The 19,660-nt window shown below is 43.6% G+C and overlaps 1 protein-coding gene across 4 annotated transcripts; it reads left to right on the top strand.

The window, feature by feature from the left end:
• Positions 1–1,691: 1,691 nt before the first annotated feature.
• Positions 1,692–19,115, top strand: LOC128410020 (uncharacterized). Of its 4 annotated transcripts, none has more exons than XM_053380649.1 (3): positions 1,692–2,408; positions 14,528–14,644; positions 16,717–17,969. In XM_053380649.1, exons 1-3 carry the CDS (start codon positions 2,042–2,044, stop codon positions 16,854–16,856), a joined length of 624 nt encoding a protein of 207 aa, XP_053236624.1. In that variant the 5' UTR covers positions 1,692–2,041; the 3' UTR covers positions 16,857–17,969. The 4 variants fall into 4 exon arrangements, with proteins under 4 accessions (XP_053236624.1, XP_053236626.1, XP_053236625.1 ...); XM_053380651.1 differs by lacking the exon at positions 16,717–17,969 and adding an exon at positions 18,376–19,115 and having other exon boundaries at positions 1,700–2,408; XM_053380650.1 differs by having other exon boundaries at positions 1,702–2,408; positions 16,937–17,969.
• The last annotated feature ends 545 nt before the right edge of the window (positions 19,116–19,660 follow it).

Below are 19,660 nucleotides of genomic sequence, written 5' to 3'. Positions count from 1 at the left end.
GTGGGTGGCTCTGTGGTCTAAATCACTGAGCCTCTTGGGCTTGCCACCTCAGAAGGTGGCAGTACGTATCCCCGCGAAAGGGTAAGCTCCTGTTGCTTGGTCCCAGCTCCTGCCAACCTAGCAGCTCAAAAGCACACCAGTGCAAGTAGATAGATAGGTATCACTGCGGCGGGAAAATAAACAGCATTTCCATGCACTCTGGTTTCCGTCACGGTGTCCCGTTGCTCCAGAAGCGGTTTAGTCATGCTGGCCGCATGACCCAGAAAGCTGTCTGTGGAGAAGCGCCAGCTCCCTTGGCCTGAAAGCGAGGTGAGGGCCACAACCCCATAGTCGCCTTTGAATGGACTTAACCATCCAGGGGTCCTTTAACATTTTAACTTTTACCTTTATTTAGCATATTGAATTACATATACAGTATGTCATTTTGCTCATTTTCATAACAGACAGCAGTGGCCAATAGATGGTGCTGTTGTTGTATTTAAATGTTTCAGCAAGAGATACGATCTTTTGAGTATTCAAAAAAAGAAATTTGGCTTTAAAAACATTTGCTCTATATATTTTGCAGGAATAACAGTAAACAGTGCTTTTTTTCTAAAAAAAAAAATGTTTAGGGGTACTCTCATTTTCCTACTCATATTGAAATACTTCCCTCAATGAGGCCAAACTTAGATTCACAAAATGTTTAAAAGGTAAAGGTACCCCTGCCCGTACGGGCCAGTCTTGACAGACTCTAGGGTTGTGCGCCCATCTCACTCAAGAGGCCGGGGGCCAGCGCTGTCCGGAGACACTTCCGGGTCACGTGGCCAGCGTGACATCGCTGCTCTGGCGAGCCAGAGCCACACACGGAAACGCCGTTTACCTTCCCGCTAGTAAGCGGTCCCTATTTATCTACTTGCACCCGGGGGTGCTTTCAAACTGCTAGGTTGGCAGGCGCCGGGATCGAGCAACGGGAGCGCACCCCGCCGCGGGGATTCGAACCGCCGACCTTCCGATCGGCAAGCCCTAGGCGCTGAGGCTTTTACCCACAGCGCCACCCGCGTCCCCACAAAATGTTTAGGGGTATGCATATCCCTGCGTCCCCCCCCCAGAAAAAAAGCATTAACAGTAAGTGTCAATCAGTAAGAACATTAAAAAAAACCACTTTGTTTTTCTTGGTTATGATTGCATATATTGTTGGAATCCATCTGTGTTGAGAGTGTACATTTGGGGGTAAAGTCAAACCATTGGAGAGTTACAGGATGTGCTCTCCCCCCCCCCGGGGGGGGGTACTCAAAGGTTTGGGAGCCAAAACATTCAACTCACAAGGCACTTAAGATCCAAGGTACGACTGTATTACAAGAGAAAAAGGGAAATGTCTCTCTAGACTTCCTGAATTAGCTGACTGGAAAGAGCTTCTGAAAGAATCCCTTTCCAAATTGAGAGGCACCGTATTTTTTAGCAGAATACACACACACACACGTGTCAAAATACACAGTTCAGGTCTATTTATTTATTTAGATTTATTTATAACAGTATATATTGCCTTCTTGTAAAGTATCAGGGCAGTGTCCTTTTTAATGAAGTGCATTTTTCCAAATCAGAAAGTGACATGTTTTTGAGAAAGGCATTTGTAAAGAAGAAAGAAAGAAAGAACGAGGGAGAGAGAGAGAGAGAGAGAGAGAGAGAGAGAGAGAGAGAGAAGGAATGAAAGAAAGTAAAACTTTCCCAGTAATAAAGACAGATCATTGTTTCCCTTGTGGAAACAATTCCTGGACTTCAGCCAAGCAAGTCATAAATACAGATCGCAGTGTAGCAATGTCAGAAATGGCAAACCCTTCTGGCACTCTCTGCAGCAAGTGTGGTTTTGAAATGCTGTTTTGCAGCTATAGCTAGAAGGATGATTCACCCTCCCAGCAGGGCTGTGACTTGCTCTTCAATGTTTCAAGAGGCCAGCTAGCTTTATAATGACCTAATTGCATACAGTGCACCTCCCAGAAGGTTTCTCTGCAAACTTCTGAGCAAAGCAGCTGAGGTGTATATAAAAGAGGAAAGTCCTTTTGGGATGATGGCGACCGGCTCCCACCAGCTGTTCCTCATGGCTGCAGATTTAACACTGGCCTCCGCCCTCTCCTTTGTCCTTTATGTGCTTGGCTGCCTTTTCCTTGCGAGCCTCTCCAGCTTGGTGATCTTCCACTTCTCCTTTGGGCTGCTGAAGAGAGCAAAGAGGAAAGCAAAGAGGAAAATCAGCCTGAAATGGAGAGCAATCCTGAGCCTGGTTTCTCGAAGCACCATCGGAGGGATGCTTGTGAAGAAATTAGACCGAGCAGGTTATGGGTTGCTGGAGGTCCACCGTTCCTCAGAGGGAGAAAGGGCGTCTATGCTGAAGAAGAAAAGCTCCTCAAACACCAGGGTGACACAACTCACAGCAGGTAAGGAAAAGAACCAGGCAGTGATGCAGACCCTCATTGAGAGTCCACTCTCTCGGGAAGGTATTTCCTAAAGTAGCTTGGGTTGTTTATAATCTCAGGGCCTACTCAATCCCATTGATTTTATAGGACTGCTTCTGGTTGAAGACTACAGTTTTACTGGGCCTAGCTCTCCAGAATCCTCTCTTATTCTTCTCTCTGCCTTGGGACTTCTTTCTTCTCCATACATAATCTATCATTATGTCCTCCTTGGTGTGCACATTGAGACAGAGAATGCTATTGTGCATGAAAGCTGTATCCCATGCCATATTATATTACGTGTGAAAAGATGTAACCCAAGGCAAATTGCATCATCATAATTATTATTATTATTAATTGACTTTAGATACCTCCCTATACTCGGGGGTCTCAGGGCGGTTCACAGAATAAAATCAATATACAAAACCACAAAATACATAATAAAAATAAAAACAACAACCCAATAAAGGTAAAGGTAAAGGGACCCCTGACCATTAGGTCCAGTCGTGGCCGACTCTGGGGTTTCGGCGCTCATCTCGCTTTATTGGCCGAGGGAGCCGGCGTACAGCTTCTGGGTCATGTGGCCAGCATGACTAAGCCGCTTCTGGTGAACCAGAGCAGTTTACCTTCCTGCTAGAGTGGTACCTATTTATCTACTTGCACTTTGACATGCTTTCAAACTGCCAGGTTGGCAGGAGCAGGGACCGAGCAATGGGAGCTCACTCCGTCGCGGGGATTCGAACCACCGACCTTCTAATCGGCAAGTCCTAGGCTCTGTGATTTAACCCACAGCGCCACTCGTGTCCCCAACAACCGAATAGTCCCCCCCCAAAAAACCCTATATTTTAAAAGGGCATAGGATGTGCATCAGATTAACCAAAGGCCTGCTTAAAAAGGAACGTTTTTGCCTGGCGCCTAAAAGTGTACAATGAAGGCACCAGGAGAACTTCCCTGGAGACAACATTCCACAGATGGGGAGCCACTGCAGAGGAGGTATTGCCACCCTCTGGACCTCTTGAGGAGGCACATGAAGAAGGGCCTCAGAAGATGATCTCAGGGTCTAGGTAGGTTCATATGGAAAGAGGCGGTCCTTGAGGTATTGTGGTCCTGAGCTGTGCATGAAAGTACATGGTGTCACCACTTGGCCAAAACTAAGCCGGTCTGTGTTTGGTCAGTCCCTTGATTGGAGGGGAGGCCACGAGAACCCAAATCTAGTTCCAGAGTGGAATCCCTTGAGTTCCATAATGAAACCCTTTGAGCTCCCAAACAGAATCACCAGAGTTCCATGATGGGAGAAAGGTGGGATATTCATGAAATTCAAAGATACGTTTCTCCCAGTTGGTCTGAATGTCTTCTCTGTCTTACCGCAGAATCTCCTGTGCCAAAGCACCACAAACAGATGCCGTTGAGCCTTGCCTTCTCAATCTACCAGGAACCAGATCCTGCAACCTCTCTATAAGCAGAGCTGAACTAGTTTTCAGGCTAGGAGATGTAGCCCACCCTCAGCCTGCAAGTTTAAATTAGACTGTACCACCAACTCTGTATGGGAAGGAGTCCAAAGAAAGAGGAGGAGACAGGCAAAGAAGACCTTAAGCCTGCTCCAGGTGGACTGTCCCCTCCTGCCTCCAGACCATCTTCCACTAACTGCCCTATAGAAAAAGGTGTCGAGAATTCAAGGGAGGCAGGGAAAGCTAACACCAGGTGCTCACACCTACTCCATTTGGACTGTCCTGACCTCATCATAGGGCCACTTAGCACCACCTGCCCTGAGAGAAGTATTCCAGGAGAAACATAAACCAAAGAAGGCATCACTCAAGCCCTTGAGAGAGAGAGAGACTGATGTGTTTGAGTCTAGATGTATCAATGTTTGCCTTCCGCTAGAGTGATGTCATGATGTCTAACTATTACTTTAAAGTAACGACTGAGGTTTCAGAAATTTTAATAATAAAAAAAATGAATGTATTGCTCTTTAATTGCATTATTGTGTACCACCCGAGGACGCTAAGTGGTGAAGCATGGTTTTCAAACTGAACAAATAAATAACTAAAGATGGGGGGGATTGCATGCAAAGAAGACCGCAGAAGCTGCCCCAGTTGGACTGGCAGGGCTACCTGCCATTAACTGCCCTGTGGGAAGGATCCCAGGGAAAAGAGTGTCAGGGGCTGGACTGAGGAGGAATGTTTGGGACCACCCCCTTCTTCCTGCACATTCCCAAAAAGAGGAGGACAGTATAGATTTAGAACAGTGGTTTGCAGAAGGTCATAGTTCAGAGGCTGCAGAGAGGAGAAGCTGGGGAATATTGAGGGAGCAGCAGGAACAAGAAGCACCAGGGGGAGGCAGGTAACAGGCTCAGTGTCTCTTGAAAGCATTCCTGACCCCCCTCCCAGAACCAGGCGTGCCTTGAGAGTAGTAGAACAGAAAGCTCAGAGGCAGAAAGCACAGATCAGCCAGCACAAGGGTGATGTAGAATAGTAGGGACTGAGGGGGTGGGACTTCACTTGGAGCAATGCCATTATCTAAGAGACTGCATTCCTTCGTCTCTTTCTGTGAATATTGAAGAAACTACAATTGTACCTTGGAAGTCAAACAGAATCTCTTCCAGAAGTACATTCGACTTCCAAAACATTCAGAAACCAAAGTGCAGCTTCTGATTGGCTGCAGAAAGCTCCTGCAGCCAGTTGGAAGCTGGGGAAGCCCCACTGGACATTCGGCTTCCAAAAAAAAGTTTAAAAAACGGAATACTCACTTCCAGGTTTTGACCACTTGGGAGCCGAAATGTATGAGTACCAAGGTGTTTGACAACCAAGGTACAACTGTACTTGGTAAGAACTCTTCTGGTTTTTCTGCTTCTTGGCAACCCCCGGGAGAGAGATAGAATCCCCTGAAGCCTTGACAAAGAGGTTGGTACAGGAGGATGACATCAGGTACTCCTACCTTCCAACTGGATTGTCCTTCCACCTGCTCACAGGGCCACCTGACACCAGCTGCCATATGGGAAGGTTCCTGATGACATGTTAGATTGGGATACTGCCTACCATTATTTTATGAATGCATTTTAAAGTTACTTGTAAGCCTCTTTGAAGGAATTTGCACCCTGAAGGGTGGGATACTATGATACGATATGATACGATATGATATTGTTGGTGCTGACCTTTAAAGCCCTAAACGGCCTCAGTCCAGTATACCTGAAGGAGCATCTCCACCTCCATCTTTCTGCCTGGACACTGAGGTCCAGTGCCGAGGGCCTTCTGGCGGTTCCCTCGCTGCGAGAAGCCAAGTTACAGGGAACCAGGCAGAGGGCCTTCTCGGTAGTGGCACCCGCCCTGTGGAACGCCCTCCCACCAGATGTCAAAGAGAAAAATAACTACCAAACTTTTAGAAGACATCTGAAGGCAGCCCTGTTTAGGGGCGCTTTTAATGTTTAATAGGTTATTGTATTTTAGTGTTTTGTTGGAAGCCGCCCAAAGCGGCTGGGGAAACCCAGCCAGATTGGTGGGGTATAAATAATAAATTATTATTATTATTAGATATGATAGACAAACAAAATAACACGGAAGCAACTTGCTCCAATGCCAGTTGCCAGGTTTATTTAAAGCCCACCCCAAACTGGGCTATAATTCAGTGATTCGGGTTCATTTGCAGGCTTCCTTCCAGGTGCCATGCTCAGCACATGATGCCCAATATGTGTGTGAGCTGGGGAAACATTAAGACAGCAGCCTTTATGTGCTTGTGAAATGCTGTGATATAGACAGGACTATGTAGGTGCCATCTGATAACATCGGCACAAATGTTTGAGCAGTTAAGAAACCCATGGCAGCTCTGGGATTTATAAGACCAATTTAGATCATCATTGCAAACACAGACAAAGGTGAGTTTTTAGAACCTTTGAAAAACTGGTTGTATGTATCCACCTTAAATCTTCAACTGCTTTGAGTCCCTATTTGTCAGCTGGAGAAGAGAACAGAAATCTGTTTGCTCCATGTATTTGCCGTATGACTTCTTGTCCTCCTGTTCATGTCAATGTTCCCATATCCTGGTCCCATTGTCATTTCAATCTCACCTTGGCTCCTGGTTGTAGGAAATTAAAAGGCTTGGATTTTCTGAATGAGTTCTAATATTTTTTTTAAAAAAGAGATTAGAACAGAATGGTTTCCAGGAGTGTTCTCTGATGGATTACAGTAGGAACTGGGTCAAGACCTGCTGAGGATCAGGAAATGTAAGACAGGATCACAGACCATTTGCTGACTTTGACACAAATGTTCAGTGAGTTTGAGGAAATGAGATCAGAATCACAAACGGCACACAGCGTGCTCACTTCGTAGATTAGCGCATCACATGAAAATAGTTTTTCTTACTTACGTAAGATGAGGAAAAGCATAAATACCCAAACAATTTCCAGGGGAGCTGAGAAGATGAAACTGCATATTTATAGTAGGATTAATTTTTGCATTTCAAAACGTGGTGTTTCACCATACAGATCCTCACCAAATTTAGCATTGTTTGGGTATGAACAGCGCAGTGATTTTAGTGGTGGTGATGGCAAGGGATCGTTCTGGGTTTCCAGAAAATTGAGAAATTTTATTCCAGCTGATTTTCACCTAGTATCGTGCTTCTGGACTGCAGAATCAAAACTTCTGAGAGGCTTGTTTTTAATCTTTCCAAAAGATTTAATCTTTCCCTCTTTTTCAAAGCAGGGAAGCAAGATTACTGGTTACAGGGGAGGGAGGAGAAACCTGGAAATGCACTCCTATGAACTGCAGTGATCAAGCAATTTATATCTACCAGTCATAGGACCATAGGGGGCTGCTTCATACTATATTTGCTTGGATCTAATGCTCACCTTTTTTGGCCAAATTACGTTGCAAAAATCAAGGTATGCATTAGATTCGTTGGCACATTTACATTCTCCGGCAAATACTTTTGGGGTTTCAAGGTTTTGAAAATTGAGGTGCACATTAGATTTGATGGTAAATGCGGCATTTGTTCATCTAGCCTAATACTGTCTGCCCCAACCCTCCTCCTGCCTGGTGCCTAGCAGATGTTTTAAATTATAACTCCCACCATCCCTGACCATTGCCCATGCTGCATCCAAAGCATCTGAAGGGCACCAGCTTGCAGAAGGTTGGTATAACTGAAAAGCAGCAGCTCTCCACGTCTCAGGCAGCAATAGAGTCTCAGGCACCTCTGTGGTGTATGGTGCCCATTCTGGGAGCCCGACAGTAGGTGGCACTAGAGCTAATGGGGACAAAATTAGAATTTGTTGGCTCTGCCTGCTTCCTGCTGAATTCTACAAGGGCTCACACGGAGACTTAAGGAGGAGGAAGCTGACAGGCTGGACCACCATAGGACTGGTTGTCCACAAAGAGGCAGGTGGAAGCTGGCTGAGGACAGTGCCCCCTTCACCCAAATGGGCCAGCTTTCTTCTTCTTTTTCTTCTTCTTCTTCTTCTTCTTCTTCTTCTTCTTCTTCTTCTTCTTCTTCTTCTTCTTCTTCTTCGGGAGAAGCCAGGAACTGAACCTAGAATCTTATGCGTGCCAAGAAGATGATCCGCCCGTGAGCTACAGTTCACCCCATACTGCATATTTCTGACCAGAAGAGCTTGTTTGAATGGAAAAAAATGTTTTAGAAGAGTTGTCATATCTTCCAAGATGTTCGTTTTCCTCTACAGAGGGTTGGAGACTGTGGACAGATTGTAGCTTTTGCAGAGAGTTGCAGGCAGTATTGTAATGCGATACACTTTCTTTGTAGTCTTTGGCCGTGACCTCTGTTCAAACTAGTTTTGCAAGTTTCCCCGGAGTGTGTCAAAATCTCGCCCCCAGGAATGCGGCCGGTGCTGTTTGCAACAGAAGTGTCTACAGTTTGCTGCAACCTCGAGCAGAACCCCTACCACCACTTTGCATCTGTTCGCTGCCACTGTTAGGAGAGGGTTAGATTTCTCTTGCTAAAGGTCTGAACTGAACACTCGCAGAGAGCTGTTGAAAGTACTCCAAGGGCCACAGGCTGTCCACCAGTGAGAGCCAGTGTGGTGTAGTGGTTAAGAGCGGTAGTCTCATAATCTGGGGAACCGGGTTCGCGTCTCCGCTCCTCCACACACAGCTGCTGGGTGACCTTGGGCTAGTCACACTTCTCTGAAGTCTCTCAGCCCCACTCACCTCACAGAGTGTTTGTTGTGGGGGAGGAAGGGAAAGGAGATTGTTAGCCGCTTTGAGACTCCTTCAGGTAGTGATAAAGCGGGATATCAAATCCAAACTCTTCTTCTTCTTCTTCCACCTGTACTGTTTGGAAATAATTGTCAGGATACAGCTAGTGAAACAAGGGTTCACCAGCCACCTATAATTTCAGGCCAGATTTCCTGATGCAAATCAGACCAAGTTCAGCAGCACACACCGTCTTTTCGCACCAACTCTGTGTCCGGTTGTCTTTTCAACATTCAACTTTTGAATGCCTCTTTAGCATGTCTAAGAGATGAGCTCTTCTCTGTAATCCACCTCCTACTCCCCCCCCCACTTTCCCCCCTCCTTCGCTCTTTTCTGTTTGAGCATTTTCACCATGATACTTGCACCGGCGGCATGAAAATGTATTTCCTATGCATTGACCCAGTTGCATAGCAAATCAAAGCCTTAATTTACGGGGCGGGTAGAGAGAAAGTGTTCTGACTGATACTCTCTGATCATTTGGTTTTTTGACATTCAGGGTCAGGGGACTAGAGTTTGCTTGCAAAAGACTGACTGAATATATTCGACGTCAGGTAATAAAATCCTAATTTCTGCCAGCAACTCGTTGAAAAGTTTTGATGAAAGAAAGACTTTGGAAGTAGTCACACACAAAACTGTCACACACAAACGTCGTGTTAGTCTTTAAGGTGTGACAAATCTCTTAATGTTTGCAGTAACTAACTAACATGGGTACCCTTCTAGCGCGGGTGGCGCTGTGGTCTAAACCACTGAGCCTCTTGGGCTTGCCGATCAAAAGGCCGGTGGTTCGAATCCCCATGACGGGGTGAGCGCCCGTCGCTCTGTCCCAGCTCCTGCCAATCTAGCAGTTTGAAAGCACGCCAGTGCAAGTAGATAAATAGGTACCACTGCAGGGGGGGAGGTAAATGGGGTTTCCATGCGCTCTAGCTTCCATCACGGTGTCTCATTGTGCCAGAAGCAGTTCAGTCCTGCTGGCCACATGACCCGGAAGCTGTTTGTGAACAAGCGCTGACTCCCTCGGCCTAAAAGCAAGATGAGTGTCGCAACCCAGTCACAGACTCCTTAGCTGTGACTTCTGCATTGCAGGGGGTTGGACTAAATGACCCTTGCAATTCTGCAATTCTGTGATTCTATGAAATGTTCAACCCCATAGTTGCCTTTGACTGGACTTAACCACCCAGGGGTCCTTTACCTTTTTACCTTACCTTCTAGCATATAATGCCTTATACCAAGTCAGAAAAGCCACAGAGTCAATGGGCCATCTACCATTTTCTAATTTTGATGCATTTAGGAACTGGTTCCTGCACTGACACTAATAAATCTAATTTGGGGTACTTTGAATGACTTACATCAAGATATATATCTATATATATATTTAAACGAGCACTTCAGGGGCCAGAGGGTTATTTTCACCTGCCAGCCGGGAGCTGGTTTCGATGAAGCAATGAAACGAGATACAATCCAGAGATTTTGTCAACAACTCCACAATACATTAACAGCTCCTCTATACAGTCTTCTCAGCTTCACAAGGAAATTAGCATTTTCGGTCTATTACTGGTAAGTATTTAGTGACATAGGCAAGCATGGCCAGTGATGGGACTTATAGTCAAGGAATACCTTGAGGTCCATGGTTTTCCCCACCCCTGGTGCACGTCCCTAATTCAGGAGTCGTTTCTCCAGCCACCACTCACTCAATCCTTCTGAATGAGACTCAACGAGACTGCCTGGACTTTAAGATCAGCTTCTAATGCCCTGCTCTTTGATCTGTTGATACCAGTTGGCAGCTTGAGAGATACCAAGAGACAGGAATTTTTCTGGGGTGGTTCTGAATTTCCTCCCATGCCTGGCTCCATCACTGTTGCTTTTTGCAAAAAAAACCTTAAGGCCTTTTTTTTAGCTGAATTCGCCTTTTGTAAATTGCTGTCCCATGTGATAACAGTTATGCTGCTCATTTTTAAGGGGAGTATAACGCAGGTTTAATTTGATGGTTTTATATTGCATGTTGTTGCTCCTTTAGGACATTTTGCTTGCGAGGGCAGCAGTTTAGAAATCTTTTATGAAATAAAGTATTGGTTGCCGTCCTGCCCGGAAGCTAGATATGAAACAGACCAAGTTGCAAAAGCATCCCTTCCAACAGGTGTGGGAGAGCTGTTCTCTATATCTAAAATCTGGGATGCAGCTTTTGTCACACCTAACATGTCAACCTAACAGAAGCTGGGGGAGGGAGGGCATAGCAACCAAGAAGTGACTGCTTTGTCTCCGTACACTTAAGACAATTACAAACGCGGCTCAGATAGTGTGGATTTTTTAATTGCAGCCTGATGCTCCAACCCGGCTTTTAATTATAAACCTCTGCCCTAGAACCGGTTATTAATTGCAGTGCTCAATCTAAGAAGATGTGAAGTTGCTGTACTAGTATTGTTGCCTCCTCAAAAGCACAGGCCCTCCCATCAACTTTTTAGAAACCCAAACTTCTATAGCAGAGATGGGGAACATGTGGCTCTCATATCTAGTCAGTCTCCAAGCGCTCTTCAGGCCCAGCCAGTGTGTTGGCAAGCAGAGATGATGGGAATTACAGCTCAGCGACATCTAGAGAACCACATTTTACCATACCCTGCCCTATTGAAACAGAAGCATTTATTGAAGGCAGCCATCTTGACACTGCATTCATATGTCTCAGAACAGGCGGTGAAGTGGTTTTTAAGTGGTTCATTTCAGAAAAGGTTTGCTAGTGTGAAGTCCGGGCTACCGCTTTAGAAGTTCATGGGAGACCCTGGAAACTGTTTTATTCTAAAATTATGCAGGTATTTCTTCTAAGAAAGAACTCAAGGCGGGGGGAGTCCCAGGTCAGTCTCCCATTCATGTACCAACCAGAACCAAACCAGCTCAGCTTCAGCAAGGTTCCCACATTGTGTGTTGCCAGACCATCCTTAGGCTCATGGATTCGCTGCAACTGAGAGGAGGTTTCCGTGGCCCCAGACAGTAAAAAGGAATGCCCTTCTTTCACGACGGTCAGCTCCCATCTGTTTGGGGACCTGGCATTTTTTTCCCTTTATTTTTTTTCCAAAGTTTTTATTCATTTTATAACACAAATAAAGAACACAAACAGAAAAACAAAGAATACAAACAAATTCTTGTCTTATCCTTATTTTTCTAAACATTGTTAGGGGGGCTTCCCCAAGTCCCACCTATCTGATTTTCACTTTACTTCATCTTTAGCAGTTTACATATATCATAATTTCTAACCATTTTTTTATCACACTTACTTTAACCATAAAAAAATCACATCTTATCACTTACAAATAATACTATTTTAAAATACACTACCTTCTACTTCTAACCCTACAGCCTATATCCACTTCCAAAGCTATTCTAAGATTTAAATATTAACATATATTTTTTCAAATATTCCTTAAACTTCTTCCAATCTTCTTCTACCATCTCTTCTCTCTGGTCTCGGAGTCTCCCGGTCAGTTCGGCAAGTTCCATCATCTTCATCTGCCATTCTTTGATAGTTGGTAAATCTTGTTTCTTTCAATTCTTCACTAGCAATGGGACCTGGCATTTTCAGCACACATTGCCTCATCCTTTGGGCCTTTATGCTGAACTTGGAAACTATAAAGGTATTGTATTGTATTGATCTTTATTACGGCCATTGGCCCATCACACGACAGTTTCCCATACCAACATAATGTACTTAAACCTCCAAATTTAAAACCGCCAAAACTTACAAAAAACAGACAAGAACCAAAGCAAAACAAAAACAAAAGACCAACATCATACATTACAATAAATTTGAACATAAACATCGCCCTCTACTCATAAATTCGTAGAAGACATCAATGGTGATATCACCTAATTACATCCTAAAACATAGATCATAGTTTAAAGGGATTATCCGAGCCGCACAGGAGTCCGTTTCTCTTCTTTAGGGATAGAACGCTGATCAAGAATCTGGCAACCATGAGTGATCTTAGGGGGTCATCATCATTTAATAGATATCTCAGTTTGGCTTCATTCGTATCATCGGCAATTCCCTTTAGATATTGAGCAAGAAACTTGCACCTGGCCGATGAGTGAAAAGCACAATCAAGAATTATGTGATGCAACGATTCCGGTGCCCCACAATTGCAATCACATAAGAGGAACTATAAAGGTCTGAACTAGACCCAGTGCATGTGGGAAGATGCGCGTTCCTATTCTTCATCGCTAGAATGTGTGGACATCCCATGAATCTGATTGTTGGGAGACTCAGAACACATAGAGTGAAACTTGTTCCTGCAAGACTTTACAATTCTATGATTCTGTGATCTAGTAGACTATTCAAAAAAAAATTAAAAATGTTTTTCAGCTAACACTTGTTAACCCTGAATGGGGCTTATGCCATACTGGGTATTTATGGGATGCAGGTGGCGTTGTGGTCCAAACCACTGAGCATCTTGAGCTTGCCAATCAGAAGCTTGGTGGTTTGAATCCACACAATGGGGTGAGCTCCAGTTGCCCTGTCCCAGCTTCTGCCAACCTAGCAGTTCGAAAGCACACCAGTGCAAGTAGATAAATAGGTACCACTGTGGCAGGAAAGTAAACAGCGTTTCTGTCATGGTGTCCTGATGCGCCAGAAGTGGTTTAGTCATGCTGGCCAGATGACCCGGAAAGCTATCTGTGGACAAACGTGGCTCCCAAGGTCTGAAGCGAGATGAGCGCTGCAACCCCATAGTCACCTTTGACTGGACTTAACTGTCCAGGGGTCCTTCACCTTTAGGCTTGGCTGGGGCTAGTGGGAGCTGTGTTCAAAACATCTGGAGGGCACCAGGTTGGTGAAGGCTGATATAAAATGTCTCACCAGAGGAAGATTTTAGTTCCAGGTACATGAACCCAAAGCACTGATCTCAGAGCTTACTTCCTAAGCTTATTTTTCCCACCGCCACTTGAAAGGCTCAAGACAATTTCTATAGCAGAGGTGTTTAAACTGTTTACCAAACCACCGAAAGCATTTTGTACTGTTTGCCATACACCAGGTTGATAAATGAACACTTATACCTACAACCCCATGAATGCTCACCTGGGAGTAAGCACCAATAAACACAATGAGACTTACTGTACTGTAAAAGTGGGTAAATATGAGCTGCAAGTCAGGCCTCTGAGGAAGTAACCAGATGGATTAAGTTAAACAGGAGGATAATGATGAACAACCGTTCAAACAGCAAACACAATAAATAAAGGGAAACAAACACAGCCAATTCTATCCAGCCACTGTTCCTCCTTCACGGGCAAATAAGAACCCTCATATTTAAAGTTAAGCATGAAATCTGAGGTCCCAACCAAAGAAGAATGGCAACTTAAGTTGACAGAATATGCTGAGCTTGCAGACTTAACATATAGAATAAGAGAGCAAGAAGAACATATGTTTAGAGAAGATTGGAAAACGTTTCTGGAATATTTGGGAAATAACTGTGTATAGCTGAAAACGCTGGCAGCATTCAGATAAATTGAACAGTGTAAATAAGTTTTGATGGATGGAATAATGGAAAACTGAATGGTATAGTTTATGTAAAATATGCAGGGATATGTAAAATGAACCATGGAAAGTCACTGATGTAAAAATGAGTACTTTAAATTGTAGAACAGAAAATTTAATAAAAAAATGTATTTATAAAGTTAAGCATGAAATCTGGCAGCAATTCCATCAGGACTTGGACTTTCCCACAAACTCAGTAAAATAAGCTCAAGGTTCCCAAATGCATCAAGCTGGCTTAGCACCTTTTATAGTAAATGAAGTACCTACATATTACCATTTAAAGCCCCACCACCAGCAGAGGAACAGTTTGAAGTCTGTACCCAGAAGGGAATGAGTTATGTTATGATATAGTTTAAAAGTTTGCATAATCAATAATATTTTAAATTTGGCAGGAATGCCTGGAGTGCTGAAGAATCCTGCTGTCACGTTCCAGGAAGAGGAGGCAGAGACACGAAATGAATATGAAAGGATGCCATCTCCTAAACAGAAGAATGGTATTTTGACACCTGGTAAGAGGAGAATTAAGGTTTGGCCTTACAAAATGTGGTAGGGTATACAGTGGCTCATTTGAGTAGACATTTTGCTCCTCCAAATGGTTGCAACCCAATCCTTTGCATGCCCCACTCCCAAAACACTAGATCAAATGGTGCTCACTTCCAAGCAGTCCTATTTTGTGAGGTGCCGGAACTCACCATGAACACCTCCCTTGTTCTCCTAGAATGGCAATGGCACCCTCCTTAGAGGCGCCAGAACTTGCAAGTTTCAGTTGGGGGGAAAAAGCCATGCTTCCAAGTCACTTTCGAGGATATGGAGAGTTGTTAGGAGACTCCCATTTCCCTGTGGAGTTACAATTCTCTCTCTCTCTCTCTCTCTCTCTCTCTCTCAAATTTATTTATTTGGTTTTTTTCAAATTAAAATTTTACAATCACATATCCAACATAAAAACAAGATTCCAATGAATCTCCTGGAGTTCCCTGCTCCTCTTTGTGGGTCCTGTTGTTAGTCCTTTCCTCCTGCATCTTTCATAATAATCCAAATAATCCAAATCTTTTACATCTCCAATTTTAGCTGTTTAGACTGGTTTTTAAGAAAGACGATCAATTTCCCCCATTCCTTATTAAAATTTTGGTCTTCCTGCTTTCTGAATCTTCCAGTCATTTGTGCCATTTCGGCATAGTCCATCAACTTGATCTGCCATTCTTCTCTGGTCAGGACTTTAAATTCTTTCCATCTCTGGGCTAGTAGCGATCGTGCAGCCATAGTCACATACATAGTCTTTTCTGCTCCCTTGGGAGTTACAATTCTCAGAGTGGTTTAACGATCAATTGCTCTTCATGGGGAACTCTGGGAACCAGGGGTGCCAATTTGAATAAAATATTGGGGTGGGGGCAGGTAAGCCCCACCCTGCATAATCGATCACATGACATGGTACGCACACACCATTTGAACAGCAATGCCCAATGACTTTGGAGGGGGGCTGGCCCCCTCAAATATTTTCTTGGGGTAGCCAAAGACTCTTCGGCCCCTAGGAGTTGGCTCCTATGACGGGAACTGTAGTCCTACTGTGAGGGGAATTCACTCTTCCTAATAACTCTCAGCACCCTTAACAAACCTCAGCTCTCATAATTTCCTGGGGGAAGCCATGACTGTTTAAAGTGTTAACATAGGTAAAGGTAAAGGGACCCCTGACCATTAGGTCCAGTCATGACCGACTCTGGGGTTGCGGCACTCATCTCGCTTTATTGGCTGAGGGAGCCGGCATACAGCTTCTGGGTCATGTGGCCAGCATGACTAAGCCGCTTCTGGTGAACCAGAGCAGCGCACGGAAACGCTGTTTACCTTCCCGCCGGAGAGGTACCTATTTATCTACTTGCACTTTGACGTGCTTTCAAACTGCTAGGTTGGCAGGAGCAGGGACCGAGCAATGGGAGCTCACCCTGTTGCGGTGATTCGAACTGCCGACCTTCTGATTGGCAAGTCCTAGGCTCTGTGGTTTAACCCACAGCGCCACCCGCGCCCCTAAAGTTTTAACATAGTCAGTGCTTTTTTTCTACAAAAAAATAAAAATGTTTAGGGCTACTCTCAATTTCCTATTCATATTGAAATACTGTCCCTCAATGAGGCCAAACTTAGATTCACAAAATGTTTAGGAGTATGTGTACCCCTGCGTACCCCCAGAAAAAAAAACTCATGATGCTTCAAAAGTATGGGGCATATATGGCCAAAATCTTGTAGCCATTTAGTGACTCAGGCTTGGTTTGTCTGACATTGTCCAACACTCTCTCCTTCGTGAATAGAGTCTTTCCCCATTTCTCCCTTTCTGCTGAATACTCACCTCTTTGGCCAAGTTATTTTAGCCTACAGTAAACCTAGCTGTCTTATGAAGCCTTTTGCCACTTTTCCTTCCCACCATTCCCTACTCCCAGCCGCCCAAAATTGGGCCAGGTGTTGAGATGTATGGGGAATATGACATTATTTGCTCTCTGGGACAGTGAGGGAAATGACAGAGGTGACACACAACGCTAACCAGGGCATTACCTTAGAGCAGACGTATGTTTTCTACTTTTTCTCTCTTTTGCAGCTTTCTTTATTGCCCTCATTTGGCTTCCAGTGAAAATTGCGTGCCCATGTCTAAGGAAGAGAGGTCGCCTGCGGCGAGTGTGTACATTTGTGTGGGGAAAAGCGACAAGATTTGCTCTGGGACTGAGTGAAAAGAATTGAAGGGAAGATGACAAAGAGTGCTTGGTTTGGGCACCACCTTAGAACTGTCCATTTTGAATACTATTATAATTATTTTGCAGCTGTCATCATTGGCCTCCTTTGGACTCCAGTGACCACTGTGTTCTCACGTCTGAAGAACTGAAGTCCCCAGATGCTTACAACCTTCTCGAAATCTCAAGAGTGATGGGTGAAGCTGACTAGGCCTGTAACACAGAGAGACTGGTGGAGCTTGCTCAGCTTATGATGTGCAGATGCAGAATTTGAATGTGTGGAAACCATCCATTGCAAATAGGGATGAGGAGAAAATTACCTCAGTTTGCATTTTCACCTGCAATTCCCAAAAGAAAATGCAGCTCTCCTCTGAATTTTTTTATATTTATATATATTAATTTTATTAGTTTTCCAAATCATAACAAATTGATCAAAGTTATTAAGATTTAATACAACTTTTTAAAAAAACCATAGTTTTCCCGCTTCTGTTACAATCATGTGTCTGTTGCTTCCTGATGTTTCCACTTCATTCTTCTTCTTTAATCACCTTCTCATCCGTCTGTTAATTTTAATCCATTTTCAAAGCTGACCTTTCTTGTTCTCTTGCAATCAGCACCCTTGTTGTTTCGCAAACATATAGATATTGATTTCACGTGTGTAGTCCTTCTAGCACTCTGTTCCCAAACATGGAGTGTAGAGATAATTTATTGCCACCGTCCTTTGTCCATTCACATCCCACTCCTTTGAAAACATTCCTTCAGTTGTTCAAGGAGTTGCTGGGCTATAAATAACTTCCTGACAAGATGCCTGCTCCGCCATTTATCTCTGCCATTAAAATTCTGGGGATTATTTTCTTCAGTCCGCAGTTAAAAAACAAAGTCACATTTATAAACTCCTGCCAGATGTAATTAGCAGTCCTTCGTCTTGCCAAATTCCTCTCTCCTCCACTCCTGGTCCAGTCTGAAGATGATTTGAATTGCGTCCATTTAACCTCGGTCAAAATTCACACTTCTCCAAATGTTGTGATGCTGTCCCACAGTGAAATAAATTGTGTATGAAGATGTGTATGTTGGTGGAAGGTGTACATAAAAATGCAGCTGTGAAAATAAAATATCAAATGCATATAGGGGGAATTGCTTACCAATATGCCAATGTTAGTCTGAATGCCATACAAAATGGTGGCCTACTGAGAGAAATGCGCTAATGAATTTACACGAGGACTTTTTTTAAGGAAATGCAAACTGGTGAAGAAATGTGACAAACTGAATTATCAATCAGAAAAACGGCCGACAGAGAGAAACTGAAATTGACAAGATTCATCCCTCCATAATTCCAAAGGGAGAAACAGAGACTAGATTTACAACATAAATGGACCATTTATGTGCTACCATATTTAGCTGAGTTGCTTTTTACATAGCACACAATTCCTGGGCAACATGAACATGATTGTAAGTGAATATTAATGTTGTTTCTGCAGTATGCAATTGATTACAGCTTCTTTTCTAACCTTGTTTGCACATACCTCTAGGCTTAATGTGACAATAATTCAAGAGTCAATCTGAATTGGACAGAAATTAGACTTGTAATGGATTTCACGTGGATGAACAACACCTTGGAAACCTCTTCACCTCTTCAGATATGCAAAAGAAACCTTAATTATTTGGTAGGTTTAAAAATATGAGGGTCAGGGGAAGGATATGTCGACTTCTGTTTTCAGAAAAAAGGAAAAACCTTATAAGCTGCAATAAATCATTGGCTAAGCCCAATGACAAAGCTTTATGAATTAGATGTGGATGGAAAGACAATGCCCTGATTTCATTAAGAGCCTGTAATGCATTTTCTAAATCTGATTTGTGCGAAGAGACGCCAACAATTTTACCTGCATGGATACGGCTGAGGTTGGGCAGTTTGGAATGCTTAAGTTACTTAAATGTGCTATATAGTTTTGTGGCTGTGTTGCAATTTTAATTATTGTCGTGAGCTGCCTCGAGTGTATGACAAGGTGGTATCTAGATGTTTCAAGGAGAAAGAAGGAGACTACGAGAAGGGAGGCATTTTGTCATGTCAGCACTTAGCCGCTTTTTGTGCTATTCATTATTTAGCAGCCAGGCTTTTTGGATGCCTGTCAAACATTGCTTTGCAATCCTGGAAAGAATTCAGTTTCAAACCTCAGTGGATCATTTCAGATGATGAAGAAAAGTCTTGGATTTTATTTTTAGCACTTTGGAGAACATCAAGATTCAGTGGCAGAGCAACCTTTCCATTTGATTCAGCGTCCCATTCTCTCTTTTTTATGATTTTTATTGAAGTTTCAAAACACCAACACCAACCAACAAAAACATCACGTCTTATTACATATATCCTGCTTTATGCTCCATAGAGCCATTGACTTCCGTCCTTCCCTTCCACCAGTTTTCCAATCTATAATTCACAGTTTCTTTAATTAAAAATTACACCATGACATAAGATTTACTTCATTCCTGCCAACGTTTTCATATTTGCACAGTTCTCACTAATATAAACCATAAATTTACTCCATTCTTTTTGGTACTTTGTCTCCTCCTGATTCCGAATTCTGTGTGTCAATTTAGCCATTTCAGCATATTCAACCAGCTTTATCTGCCATTCTCTTATCGTCGGCATCTCCTGTAACTTCCACTTGTTGTCTATCAAAACTCTAGCTGCTGTTGTTGCATACAGATATAGTCTTTGGTCAATCTTCTTAATATCTTCTCCCACCAAGCCTAGCAAAAATTCTTCCGGCTTTTTGGGAAAACTATACTTAAACATCTTTTTTAACTCATTATAAACCG

This window comes from Podarcis raffonei, chromosome 3 (genome assembly GCF_027172205.1).
Source record: "Podarcis raffonei isolate rPodRaf1 chromosome 3, rPodRaf1.pri, whole genome shotgun sequence".
Classification (NCBI taxonomy): domain Eukaryota; kingdom Metazoa; phylum Chordata; class Lepidosauria; order Squamata; family Lacertidae; genus Podarcis; species Podarcis raffonei.
Note: the sequence above shows the minus strand (reverse complement) of the source record. Positions and strands in the feature narration are given on the sequence as shown.